Below are 15177 nucleotides of genomic sequence, written 5' to 3' on the forward strand. Positions count from 1 at the left end.
AGGAGTAACTTGTATCTTGGAGTTGCAAAGTGTCAGAAGAGGATCTGGTGATGCATTTGGAGATTTCTCAATTTCTTGAGGCTCAATGACATATAGTCTGGGCCTATAGGAGAGAAAGATGGATCATTTTTTAAGAACTAACATCATCAAAATGACGATATTACCAAAAGTTCTCTATAGGTTTAATGCAATGCCAATCAAAATCCCAATGGCATTTCTTATAGAAATAGAGAAAGCAATCAAGAAATTCATATGGAAAAATAAAAGACCCAGAATAGCAAAAACAATGCTAAGCAGGAAGGGTGAATCAGGTGGTATAGCGATACCAGACTTCAAACTATACTACAGAGCAATAGTAACAAAAACAGCATGGTACTGGTACCAAAACAGGCGGGTGGACCAATGGTACAGAATAGAGGACACAGAAACCAATCCACAAAACTACAACTATCTTATATTTGATAAAGGGGCTAAAAGCATGCAATGGAGGAAGGATAGCATCTTCAACAAATGGTGCTGGGAAAACTGGAAATCCATATGCAACAAAATGAAACTGAATCCATTTCTCTCGCCATGCACAAAAGTTAACTCAAAATGGATCAAGGAGCTTGATATCAAATCAGAGACACGGCGTCTGATAGAAGAAAAAGTCGGCTACGATCTACATACTGTGGGGTCGGGCTCCAAATTCCTCAATAGGACACCCATAGCACAAGAGTTAATAACTAGAATCAACAAATGGGACTTACTTAAACTAAAAAGTTTTTTCTCAGGAAAAGAAACAATAAGAGAGGTAAATAGGGAGCCTACATCCTGGGAACAAATCTTTACTCCTCACACTTCAGATAGAGCCCTAATATCCAGAGTATACAAAGAACTCAAAAAATTAGACAATAAGATAACAAATAACCCAATCAACAAATGGGTCAAAGACATGAACAGACACTTCTCAGAGGAGGACATACAATCAATCAACACGTACATGAAAAAATGCTCACCATACCTAGCAGTCAGAGAAATGCAAATCAAAACCACCCTAAGATACCATCTCACTCCAGTAAGATTGGCAGCCATTATGAAGTCAAACAACAACAAGTGCTGGCGAGGATGTGGGGAAAAGGGTACACTTGTTCATTGTTGGTGGGACTGCAAATTGGTGCAGCCAATCTGGAAAGCAGTATGGAGATTTCTTGGAAAGCTGGGAATGGAACCACCATTTGACCCAGCTATTCCCCTTCTCGGTCTATTCTCTAAAGACCTAAATAGAGCATGCTACAGGGACACTGCTACATCGATGTTCATAGCAGCACAATTCACAATAGCAAGACTGTGGAACCAACCTAGATGCCCTTCAATAGACGAATGGATAAAAAAATTGTGGCATTTGTACACAATGGAGTATTACTCTGCATTAAGAAATGACAAAATTATAGAATTTGGAGGGAAATGGATGGCATTAGAGCAGATTATGCTAAGTGAAGCCAGCCAATCCCTAAAAAACAAATGCCAAATGTCTTCTTTGATATAAGGAGTGTAACTAAGAACAGAGTAGGGACGAAGAGCATGAGAAGAAGATTAACATTAAACAGGGACGAGAGGTGGGAGGGAAAGGGAGGGAGAAGGGAAATTGCATGGAAATGGAAGGAGACCCTCAGGGTTATGCAAAATTACATACAAGAGGTAGCGAGGGGAAAGGGAAAAATAATACAAGGGGGAGATATGAACTGCAGTAGAGGGGGTAGAGAGAGAAGAGGGGAGGGGAGGGGAGGGGAGGGGGATAGTAAAGGATAGGAAAGACAGCAGAATACAACAGACCCTAGTATGGCAATATATAAATCAATGGAAGTGTAACTGATGTGATTCTGCAATTTGTATACGGGGTAAAAATGGGAGTTCATAACCCACTTGAATCAAACTGTGAAATATGATATATCAAGAACTATGTAATGTTTTGAACAACCAACAATAAAAAAAATTAAAAAAAAAAGAAAGGCAGATCTTTAGTCAAAGAAAGAGGTGGGCAGGAAGCTAGCATTTGTTAAACTGATTTGTTCATACACAGTCTGGGTGGTGGTGTCTCATTTGCCTTAAAAATCTTTAGGCTCTGTCTCCTTCACATAGGCTGTATCCATCACCAGCCACCATTAAGTTATACATTCTTTCTAGTTATGAAACTTCTAAATTCCTCCTCTGAAGGATTAAAAAAAAAAAAACCCTCTCTTTCCTCCTCTCCCCACCAGATAGCGGTAGCAAAAACTACCCAGGAAGAGAGAAATGCTGCTCATGCAGGGTTCACCCTTTGATCTCAGTGACTTCTAAGAACCTCCATTCCTCATGCTGTGGCTTCTGCTACTTCTCTCAAGGAACCAAAAGGTTAAACAGAGAGAGCGGCAGGAGTGAGAAGGCAGCCAAATGGGAGAGTCCAAGAGGCCCCTTGAACAGATATCTATGTGTTGTTATGTGATTCTGGGCACAAGTCCTTTCTTGGAATGTAAACAGAATTCAAAAGGAAAGGAAAAACGGGTACATTGTTAAGATTGATGTACTCTTGGTGACTGCAAAACTGAAATGAAAGAATCTTTAATTTCAGAATTAAAATTTTAACTCAGGATTGGTATTCTTATTTGTGACGGGATCCCAGCTTGTCTTTTGTGATTTAAAGAGTAGAATTTTCCCCAAGGAGCCTACTCTCTAAGGTTGACAAAAACAGTTAAGATTCATAGTGTGTATTGTGTATGAAATGGGCACTTAAAAATATGTTCAGATAGCTGTGTTAGCCTTCCTTCCTTTCCTTGTGAAGGTAGAGTTATGGATTATCTGTTCCTTTGGGCAAAAGGAAACCAAAGCACAGAGAGGGAATTGATTTGACCAAGCTCACAGAGCAATCATATCTATTTTTACATTGGTATTTGAATAGGAAACTTTGAAACAGGAGCCATCAAGCTGGACTTTTTCCTCAGCAGTAATTCAAAGCTCCAATCCCTTTCTAGATATAAAGGAGCCCATTGGTATGGAATATACACAAAAAAGTGCAAAGGAGGGAAAGAAGAACCCAATATGGTAAAGCTATTGGAGAGAAGACAAAATAATACATTCTGATTTCAGTTGATTACAGTTTGGATTTCCTAAATTGTTTTTCTTTAAATAAATCTTTTGTATTGGAATAATTTTAGATACATAGATGAGTTGTAAAGACAACTAGAGAGTTCCCATATATCCCTCTCACAGTGTCTCTAATATTAACATTTTATATTTTATTTCCAGAATTTTACAATAATTTTATGTACATGAGTGCTCCTTAAATGTCTTGTTTACAAATGAGTTTGATTCTATGCCTTTCCAATGTAGGAAAGATTGAATAATCTTCCTATATGATAAAGATTCCACAGTTGAGCACTGAAAATTTCCATTATAAAGTCACTGGGGAGTCTTAACCACAGTTACCAGTGTTGGAGAAAGCAGAAGGAAGAGGAATATTTGATAGTGTGACAAGACAACTTTAGAATAAGGGAAGATCTCTTTAGTTTACTTTATCCTCTCAGGAATTGAGGCTTTATAGCAATACTAAGATGATAAAAAAATTTGAAAACAGCATTTTCTACAATATGCATTAAATGAGATCTACATGTCCCAACGTTCCTGATAGTACATAGAAGTTGTTTGATAATACATAGAAACAGGATTAACTGGGTATACACAAATTTGGTTGATCATGATGCTTGACTTGAAAGTTGGAACTTAGAGCAATTGCAGACTGAGTGGGAAATTTTTACAGTGCTTACAAGGAAGTAAATGGTAGATCAGTGGAGCAGATAGGGGCCCAATGGTTCCCAAGGAGAGATTCAGTTTGCCTTAGAGAAGTGCCATTGATGAATGGCCTTGGGTAAAATCAGGTCTCCCAAATATGTGTCACACTAGTTATTTAGTGAGAAAGGATTGGATGTTTAATATTGGGTAAACACTACTATTTTTTTTTCAATTTTATTTTTTTATTGGTTATTCAAGACATTACAAAGATTGCAGAATCACATCGGTTACACATCCATATTTTTACATAATACCATAATAGTAACTGTTGTATTTTGCTACCTTTCCTATCCTCTACTATCCCCCCTCCCCTCCCCTCCCATCTTCTCTTTCTACCCCATCTACTATAATTTATTTCTCTCCTTATTTTTTCCCCATTCCCCTCACAAACTCTTATATGTAATTTTGTATAACAATGAGGGTCTCCTTCCATTTCCAAGCAATTTCCCTTTTCTCTCCCTTTCCCTCCCACTTCATGACTCTGCTTAATGTTAATCTTTTCCTCCTGCTCTTCCTCCCTGCTCTGTTCTTAGTTGCTCTCATTATATCAAAGAAGACATTTGGCATTTGTTTTTTAGGGATTGGCTAGCTTCACTTAGCATAATCTGCTCTAGTGCCATCCATTTCCCTGCAAATTCCATGATTTTGTCATTTCTTATAAACACTACTATTATATTAGTTTTATTGTCTGAGTTTGTTATGTTGCCATTTATGCTTAAGGTGCATATTGAAGGAACTCTATGGAATTTCCAGTATCTGATAATTTTTGATCCACAAAAATGGTACTTTCATATGATTCAACCTACTAATAAGCTATCTGTGACTAATTCCAAAAATTTTGACTTGGTTGCATTTTATATTTTTGTTGTTTGTATGAACGTGGAAATAAAGAGCAATAAATATTGAACTAGAAAAATCCAGCTGAGGGACTGGGGTTGTAGCTCAGTGGTTGAGTGCTTGCCTGGCATGTGTGAGGCACTGGGTTTGGTCCTCAGCACCACCTAAAAACATAAAATAAAGATATTGTGCCCATCTACAACTAAAAAAATTAAAATAAACCCAGCTGACACTAGTTATGAAAATACCTTGAGTGGGCAGGTGGGTGAGCAGCCCCCTTGACAGAAGGCTACCTGAAGAGGCTTTCTTCCTGTAAGCTAGACATTGCTCCCTTGCATTGTCACTGTTCTGTCCTTTCTTCCAAGATTAAGTTGATTCTGGGTATTTAGAATCGTGAATTTTACAGGTTTAGTCATACTCGGCACCTTTTCCTCCGGGGATCTGAAAACATACATCTGAAAATGATTGTTTATCATCCCAAACCAAAACGTTGTATTTTCAGCCATAAGGTGGCATCATATCACATTTTATGCTGAAGAGGCAGGTCACTTTAGCTCACTGAAATGACTAATGCCCTGCTCATGTCTTTAAGCAGTGGGTGTAGCACATTGAATTTTGAAGTTTATAAGCAAATATTGGAAGCTGGCATCTCTATATAGGGTTTTAACTTTTTTCTTATATTTGACCTTTTTTATATTCTGAGAAATTAGTAATAGAACAAATTACTATATTAACTAACACTATGTTTTACCTCATTAAAGTATGTAAGGCAGTTTCTTGTATATAGAAGCTACTCAAAAATATTTATTGCATGATCAAATTGAAATATTCCTTTAATAGGCCTTACCCTCAGTAATTCATTTTCTCATTTGTCAAGTTGAATTTACAGCATACTTTTATTCCTGTGACCCATTTCTTACCAGGATAAGAAGCTTATTTCATGAAGAAGTTAAACTCAACACATTTAATTTCTCTACTACCCTTTAAAAATACATTACTTTTTTTATATACCACTTTTCTTTGCTTAATTAGGAGTGTCCAGGACTTGCAAATTGCATAAATGCACTGGTTTACTCTCTCTAGTTGCTTTATTGAAAACTCTGGCTTAGTTTGAAAAGCTGAGTAAAACTTGCTTTGTTTTTCTTTGTAGAAACATTTTGTACTTTGTAGAAAACACTGTAAATGCTTTCCATATAAAAACCTCCCTTTCTGCAGATGAAGTGATTTTGTTCTTGGAACTCTTTAATCATTTTGTGGGAAGTCTGTGCCACTTTCCTGCAGGGGAGACATTCCTGTGACGCATGTTGCAGGGCACCTTAGAATTCTAGTTAGGAATCTGGAGATGGAATAGAAAGATTTTGGTCTCTGAGTTTCTATAGTTGTGAACGTCTTAGAACCCTTAATTCTATATGGACTGTCTATGATGCCAAAGTAACATTAAAAAACTAAATAGTTAACCATTTAAAAAACAATAACTCTATCTTGTATAAATTGGCTAGAATGACATTTCTATTAAATTGAATTGATTTCATGAATTGAGGTTTGGCTGTACCCTAGATGTTAACACCCCATCCCCATTTTTCCCAGGGTGGAGCCCTGAACAGAATTATAGTTCTCTTTGCTATCAATAACGGTGGCACTTTATACTTAATATTTTCTTCTCAGAGTCAAAGTGAAAATTCATAATGAAACAAGGAGGATGGTGTGAAATAGAAGGTGGTGCTCTTCTAGACAAGAAGGTCACGAAGGCATCTCTGAGAAGGCAACCTTAGTTTAAAGAGGAAGGATGCGACCAAGCCAACCCCACACCTTTGGCTTTGAATTGGGTGGGTAGAGGATGGGATGTAGTTGCCAGGAAAAACCACTCAGGAATGGAAAAGAGCTTAGCATGTAACTGAGAGAGGCAATAGAAAGAAGGTTATGTGGTAGAGCGTGGGGTAGAGAGGGCTTGGGCGGGGCGTAGAGATGGGGCAGCACTAGGGTAACTTTGGATCTTTTAAATGCAAATTGAAGAAAATGAAGAGTTTTAAGTAGAGAAGCTGCTTGTTCTTACATTTTTAAAAAGATGACTTTGGTTCATCCACAGTGGAAAGAATAAATTGTGATACAATGGAATGTTACATGGCAACGAGAATGAAAGATTTGTTGCTATATGTAACAGTCTTATTGTTTATACATGAAGGTCTTGTTGTAAAACTTGGGAGTTAAGTGTCAGCATCATCATATGTGAGCACAAATTGTATTTAAGGATATGAGTATTATACACTCGGCTTATCAGTTTCCTTCCTTCCAAGAACTAACGTAGGTATAGTGTCCATTTAGCTAACATTATGGTCAGATTTTTGAGAGAACACATCACAAATACAATATGTAGTAAAAAAAAGGGGGGTACATGGTATGAGCCTATTTATGTGAATATTCTATTGCTTGACGTGGGCATTGGCTACATGGATGTGTTCAGTTTGTGAGAATTCCTCAAGTTGAAATTCATGTTTTTTTTTACAGTTTGTTTATGTACATTAATCTTCAAAAGTTAAAAAAGGATCACTATTGCTGAAGAAGAGAGAATAAACTTTAGAGGAGAATGGAAGCAAGGGGATCTGTTAGGAGGCTATTGAAATTGACCAAGGAAAAGATGATGGATTCAACTAGGGCAGTGGTAGTAATGGAGATAAGTGGCTTCATTCTAGATCTACTTGAATGAAGTGCAGGATTGGCATTAGGTGGCATCACAAAATTTCTGGTATTTAACCTCTAAAATGACATTTTTATAGGTTTGACCTATTAGGAATAAACTATAAGGGCTTCATTGATGCATTCTAGTTATTGTTTCACTGTAAAGTATGAGAATTCTTGAATTTGCATATTTTTTCTTTGTGATGTTAAGAATAAAACCTTAGGGTTTTCCTTGAGAACATATATGGAGTTTGGTGACTTTGTTCCATTCCAAAATTATATTGCTTTCATTGAGATGAGTTATGTTGTAGTTTATTTCTCATATTTTACCAATACTAGGATTCATGCATCAAAACTAGGAGTAGTTCTTAAGGTAACTACTTAACTAACATATTAATATTCTACAGATTCCTTGGCTATGAAGATGGTGATAACAGTGACTATCAAAAGCCTGTCTTGTTTTAATATTTAGGAGCTAAGTGTCAGCAACATCATAGGTGTATATAAAGTATACTTGAGGATTTGGATGTTAAATGCCAGGTTTATCAGTTTCCTTCCTCCCCAGAAGTAAGGTAGTTTTCATGTCAATTTAAATAGCTTTGTGTGGGCTGTCAGATTTCTGAAGAGGAGTGTGGGATCAAGAGGCCCCTGACTGGTACAATAGGAGTTCTTTAAGTTGTGAGCACTGAGGTGTCTTAGCTGGGTGGCTGAGAGGTATAAAAATGGCTGCACAGTGAGTTCTGACCTTGTAGCCCTTTCCATTGTAACTGAATCTTCAGATTCATATCCACCAAATTGACATGTGATAGTCCAAGGAGAAAACAACCTTGGAAATGCTCTATTGATAGTAATTTATTTCCTTATCTATCACATTCTCAAATGCCCTACATTTGAGCGAAGCAGAGGGAGTATAATACTCATTTGGAAAGTTGAGAGGGTCTAGGGAAAATTATTTTAATTTTATTCTTTTTTTCTCAATATATATTTTTCACAAAAATATATAAAAAGTAAAAGTGGAAGAGGCAGATGATTATATATATATATATATATATATATATATATATATATATATATATATATTTTAAACCAGCTTTGAATTAATTTTCTCATATCAGAAAAGCATGCCTCCTGATTAGTATTAGATTTGCAGAATGCACAGATGGAAAACAGTTATTGGAAATCCCCAACGGGATTTATTTTGCATTGTGCCTTACTGAGTTCAAAAGTCATTTAGAAGGTTCTAATTTTTTCCCCAAGGACCATCACAAAACAGTCCCAAAAGGAGGGGTGGGGTAGATGGGGGAACAATCTAAAAATGTTTCCTTGAAAAATGCCCTTTCCTGCCTAGTTATAGAATGAAATCAATACCGACCTCTAGATTTGTTGACCTGTTCGTGAGACAGAAACTAAAATGTGAAAAATTGAAAGTTTTCCCTGATGATAGATTTTTTTTCTCTTTCAGATGCAGCTGGTGTGAACAATCTAATGACTAGAAAGATCTTCAGACCTCTATATAGTGCTGAAGAATGTCACGTTGAGAAAGGGCATGCTTTCCCTATATCATTGTGCCTTAATCTTCTTAGATTTTTCTACAACGAAATCATATTAATCAAATCTCCTTTCTGCTATATGAAAGGTGCAGGCTGACTAATGCTCAACTTTGGGTGAAATTGGATATGGAAGAAAATCCTGACTTGAAATAATACCAAGACTTTCTATAATCCTGTGTTGCTGGAGTCTTAATTCAGGACTATAATTTCCAGCTTGGATTTTGTGAAATCCCAGAGTGCTACCGGTGAACCCAAGAGGTCCTGTGCACTATCACGGGGCACCCCCAATTTAAATGTACCTTAAAATAAAATATTTGCTGTAAAAATATTTAGGAATAGGATTTATATGTGTGTGTTTCAGTCAAACAAAGAGCTGCAATTATAGTTCCAAGTACAAAAAGGCAGAGACTGCAGTTTATCTGATTCAAAAGATTTTCTGGTTATAACAAAGACAAAATTTGTCTAAAATGTAATCTGACTTTTAAAAATATGAGTCCAGAATCTGTATATCTGAAATGTGGATGGTTTTTCAAAGTGCTTTTCTTATTTACTTACTTCAAAACTCCATCTATTAATCAAAGTATTTTTGGAACCTTTTAAAAAACTATTTTTATTTTATTTTATTTTTTTTGTTGTTGAGTCTGAAGCACATCTCTTTCAATATATTTTTGTATGAGGCTGAATTTTTGAAAAAGTCTACAGTTGTTAAGAGCCAGTCTAGGAAGTGGGATATGTGCTCAATGTGAGTACTGTTGAAAAAAAAAGCCACATTGTATTCATAAATTATAACATCACTTTGCACCCTATAAATATATATAACTATAATTTGTCAATTTACAATTAAAAATAAAAATTAAAAAACTAAGTCTCACTCATTTGCTGTCAAATGACATTTTGAGACAATATAAATTTCCGTTTTTCATCATACTTTTGCGATGAAATTTAGCATTTGTTGATGATACTTGGATGAGATAGTGGTATCTACCATCTTGTGATTTTCTCTTCCTTCCTTCCATAGTTATTAGTTGCATTCTCGTATAAGGAAGGGCAATCATTTTTTTTTTGTCAGTGGGGATTGCATGGATTTCTATTTTATTAGTTATAATCTATTACTATTATTATTTATTTTGTTGTTTGAACATTCCCCAATTTGGCCACTAGAGACTGTTTACATTTGAAGCCTGCATTCTTTTTTTGGGGGGTGGGGGTACTAGGGATTAAACTTAGGGGCAGTTGACCTATGAGCATATTCCCAGCCCTATTTTGTATTTTATTTAGAGACAGGGTCTCACTAATTTTCTTAGTGCCTGGACGTTGCTGAGGCTGGCTTTGAATTTACAATCCTCCTACCTCAGCCTCCTGAGTTGCTGGGATTGCAGGCATGCACTATAGTACCTGGATGAAGGCTGCATTCTTAACCATGACTCTAAACTGCTTCTCCTTAGCTGTACCCATTTACTTTAGGAACATCCCATGCAGTCTAACTTTTAAAAGACTCTCAGTCACATGGAGAATAGGAGGTCTGTCTTGGCTTCTGAATATGATTCTGTATTATCATCATCATCATCATCATCATCATCATCATCACTCTCCCCCTCCTCTTCCTCCTCCTCTTCCTCTTCATCCTCCTGCTAATCTGACATACTTTAGGTCCATTCACCACTCTCTCATAGCTTTTACTATGTACCTTATATAGGGACAATTTCCAGTTTTAAGACTATTCATGATAAATATCCTATCCTTGCAGTAGGGATTTACCTATTTTTAGTATTTTTAATGATCTTTGATTTGATTTAACAAACATTTATTACAAGGCACACTGGAGAGAAAAAAAGCGACATGAAATCTATTCTATTTGAACCAAATGTTATGGGAACATGAGAAGAATGAGTTTCATTCCAACTTGGGGGTGGGGTTAGGATGATGGAAAGGCAGAGAGGAGAGGGGCGTGTGAGATTTTGGAGGTTTACCAAATAAGGACAAAGATATGAACGTGAATCTGAAGAAAATGTCTGCCAAAAAACGTGTTTCTTTTATCATTTGGTATTTATCTTCAGTTCTTTGAAAACTTCTTTTTCCTTTCAAAAATCTTGAAAACGAAAGGAAAGAGGAGTTTCTCTCCCCCCGCCCCCGCCCCCTCTCTTTCAACTAATTGCTAAGCATGGAGCTAATGCTGACCTAGAGGTGATAACTGAGTGTGATAGTAACTGGTTGAGTTTTTATCATTTTGCCATGTACCATAGTCTAGTCTTCAGAGTGGAGAGTCAACATAAGCCTGGTGTGGCAATATCTTTTGCTTTTCATTTCACTTGGAAAAAGTAGAACCAACATGATGTTATCTAACTGGGTTCACCAAGAACTGTCTTGATGTTCTGTTAGGAGCTATCTAGCAGGGAAGAGAATGATGAAATCCAGCACAGTGAAAACATTTTAAAGCAAGAGACAGATTTGGAAGGTGGTGGTCCTGGTAGGGAATTTCTTATGGTGCTTCGTGTAAACTGTTGCCCTTTATTGAAGTTGCTGTCCTTTTTTAGCATGCAATGCAATTGCTGCTTGGATCCCTCTTTCCCTGATGCTTTTGATACCCAGGGCCAGTGGGTACCAAAATTTGTAACTCCTGAACATCAGGGCTGTGGTTAGCTAGCTTACCAAATTTTTTGATGCCCTGAAATTCTTCTGACCCAAGGCCTGCCAAAAAGCAGGGCAGAAAACATGTCTATCCAGATGAATGGATAAGCATGTGTGAGGAAAATGTAAAGAGAAAGCTGCCTCTCACTGGTGAAGAGTCAGAAAATCCCATGTGTTGGGTAGAAAATAATAGAAACACAGACAACTTATCTTTGTCCATGGGTACAAATTTTCTAACTTTTTAACAAGTTTTCTAATTTTTAATTCTAAATGAAAGGTAAAACTAATGAACATAAAATGTATGGAAAAGGATTGGTTTTGAAAAACTCCTGAAAATTATTTATTGCTAAATGATTTTAATACTCTGGCACCTTGTATAGGCAATTGTACCATCTTATAGTCTTCTTATTAAGAACATAAATACCCAGAAATACACATATATGTAGACAGTAATTTTTCTATATATAACTCATATTTACATGTACAATTGATATTCCATCTGAGACTGTTTTATCTGGTTGGCTTATTTGTGATTTTCATGTGTGAAAAATATATTTTATGAGACTTTATTGTCTTCTGTTTGCCTTTTTTCATTCAAGAGTAGTTCAATAACACAGAGAATTAAATATAAACTTGATTAATTGAAAAGAAATCAAGGACAAAATTTTCTCAAACCTTCTGTTGTGTGGTTTAAACATATCATTTATTTTATGTTCTCTAATGAAGTTCTTTTGGCATACTATAAGGTATATGTATACACACACACACACACACACACACACACACACATACTCTATAGGAGATAGAAATAAGCCTATAGGAAATGAAAAGTAATAGAAATATGACTATTACAAATAGTGTTGAATCTGTGGAGTAGTATTGTATTCTGTTTGTATCAGAATTAATCACTCTTGGAAGTCCTTATATTGGGGCAGGGTATATCAAGAGGAAGAAGCTGCTTGATTTTTAGTTCCTTAGAGAGTTGGACTATTTGGCTAGAGTTATGGAAAAGGGATTGTGTCACAAGTAAAGTTATGGTTTCAGGACTGTTTCCAAATATTCCTGCTCTGGTTTTTGGGGTAAAGAGCTGAGGCTTCTTGAAGTAGTCTTTTTTGGTCAAATAACAGGCAGTGCATCTGGTGCCAGTGATTCCATTTCTAAAGGATTTTCCTTTGAAGTGTGTGTTCCTCAATATGTTTTATCCAGCCAAACATATGCCTGTGATTTGAAATCAGCTCAAAAATTTTCTTTCACACTTACTCTTCATGTTTAGTTTGCTGGCATTATAAGATTCAGTATTTCTGGGTATTTATGTTCTTAATAAACTTGTTTGGTTCCTAGATCTTTACAGTGATATTGCCACTCAGGTTGATTCTCATGGGTAGAGTTTAGTTATCTCTGACTGTAGATACTCACTTGGAAGTTATTTTTTTTTTCAATGAACCTATTTTGGGGTAATTGTTAAACGAACATGTGTTCCAGCTTGTGTATACTTTGCATCTAGATTTTTTTTGAAAAGTACTTCCTATTTGTTAGCATAGTCTTAATAGTTCGAAATTTTTATTCTGCCAGGAATATACACGTCATTCTTGGCCAGCTTTGTGTCTAGATGGTGACCTGAAATTCTACGGATTGGATTACTTTCCCTTGAAAATTCACTGAGTGTGGGAGCAAAAGATTGAAGACATTGAGATCTTTATGTATCCTTCCTTGTTCTAGAGCTGTGAGACTAGTGTTTGAGAAGACATGGTATTCCGATTCTGTTAGTATTGTGAATGGTCATTTGGATTCAAATCGTGAATGCTGGAGAAAGAGGTCACAGTGAGAGCATCAGCTTATCAGAATAACTGTGATGGCATCTTGTGGAAGGAACCAAGGAGAGGTGTACGTTCTGTACTCTTGACTTTGAAAGTAGGCCTTAGATTTTCTTTTATGGGGAACTAGTTTTCAGATCCCGAAGGACCAATTTTGACAGTAGAAACCTTCCTAAAACTCTTCATTCTTTTTTACTTTTTTTTGTGGTCCTAGTGATTGAACCAAGGGGAGGTCTACTGTTGACCCCCTCACCCCTTTTTGCCATCCTCCTGCCTCAACCTCCCAAGTAGCTGGGATTGCAGACATGTGTCACTATGCCTGGCCTAAAAATCTTCTTTCATGATGACCAATATAAAAAAATCTTTTAATTTAGTCACACACAAATTTACATTGTAAGTAAAAATTTAGATCTTGTATTTTTAGTTGATGCCATTTCTTGGATTTAGGCGACTTCTTATTATAGTGGTTTGTCTAAGTCATTTTCCTTCAGTTGCATAACTGAGATGATTCTGAGGCCTTGTGGCTCCCACGTAAGGTGCCATTTTGTTTGTTTCCTTCCATGAAATCCCCATTGGCTCATGAATAGTCATTTGGATTCAAATGCTGCAGGCTGAAGAAAGAGGTCAAAGTGAAAATTAGGTACTTTTCACTCAAGAGACTGACTTCTCTTGAGAACTCCACATGACTCTCATTGCCACTCAGTGGAGCCTCAACATGCCCAGGGGCCCATTGTCAAAAGAAACCAGGATGAGAGAGGCTCGTCACATTTGTTGGCTCGGTTTGTAGCTCTGTCTACTTCTCTAGACTTAAGACTTGGAAGGCCAGGTGCTTCCAGAGATAGACTTTTATTTATCACATTCAGAATGAATACTTTTAAAATATAGAGTGTATCTTCATACATATGAGTCTAATTAGGTCATAAAACTGATATTTCATAGAGATTTTGGAAAAAATGGCTTCTTTTAAATTTAATATTGTCAGAGCATGCTATCAGCCTCCCAGCAGCTCTCCTAGCCGCGTACACCAGCCCGCCCTCGCCCACCATGGCCACTGTTCAGCAGCTGGAAGGAAGATGGCACCTGGTGGACAGCAAAGGCTTTGATGACTACATGAAAGAACTAGGAGTGGGACTGACTATGAGGAAAATGGGCGCAATGGCCAAACCAGATTGTATCATCACCCTTGACGGCCAGAAGCTCAACATAAAAACTGAAAGCACTTTGAAAACAACACAGTTTTCTTGTACCCTGGGAGAGAAGTTTGAAGAAACTACAGCTGATGGCAGAAAAACTCAGACGGTCTGCAGCTTTGTTGATGATGCATTGGTTCAGCATCAGGAATGGGATGGGAAGGAAAGCACAATAACAAGAAAATTGAAAGATGGGAAGTTAGTGGTGGAGTGTGTCATGAATAATGTTACCTGTACTCGAGTCTATGAGAAAGTAGAATAAAAATTCCATCATCACTTTGGACAGGAATTAGCTGAAAGAATGAAGAAGCTCAGTTCAATGAGCCAATCTCCAGACTGCCTTTTTTTTTTTTTTCATTACTGTGTTCAATTATCTCTATCACAAACATTTTACATGCAACTATTTCAAAGTGTTGGTTTAACTAAGATCATCCCTTTGGTTAGTAAATAAATGTGTTTGTGCTTAAAAAAAATTTAATATTGTCCCAACTTTTGAGTTAAACTAAAGCTCTACCCCATCTACTCTCTTTCAAAAGACATCCAGTTCTGGGGAGGCTGAGGCAGGAGGATTGCCAAGTTCAAAGCCATCCTCAGCAACTTAGTGAGGTCTGAAGCAACTCAGTGAGACTCCATCTCTAAATAAAATATAAAAAAGGGGGCTGGGGATGTTACTCT

At 36.7% G+C, this 15177-nt stretch overlaps 1 protein-coding gene across 1 annotated transcript; it reads left to right on the top strand.

The window, feature by feature from the left end:
• Positions 1–14309: 14309 nt before the first annotated feature.
• LOC143385887 (fatty acid-binding protein 5) lies at positions 14310–14975 on the top strand. Its single transcript, XM_076841358.2, has one exon. The coding sequence runs from the start codon at positions 14357–14359 to the stop codon at positions 14762–14764; it is 408 nt and encodes a 135-aa protein (XP_076697473.2). The 5' UTR covers positions 14310–14356; the 3' UTR covers positions 14765–14975.
• The last annotated feature ends 202 nt before the right edge of the window (positions 14976–15177 follow it).

The sequence above is a fragment of the Callospermophilus lateralis genome, chromosome 11, assembly GCF_048772815.1.
Source record: "Callospermophilus lateralis isolate mCalLat2 chromosome 11, mCalLat2.hap1, whole genome shotgun sequence".
NCBI lineage: Eukaryota > Metazoa > Chordata > Mammalia > Rodentia > Sciuridae > Callospermophilus > Callospermophilus lateralis.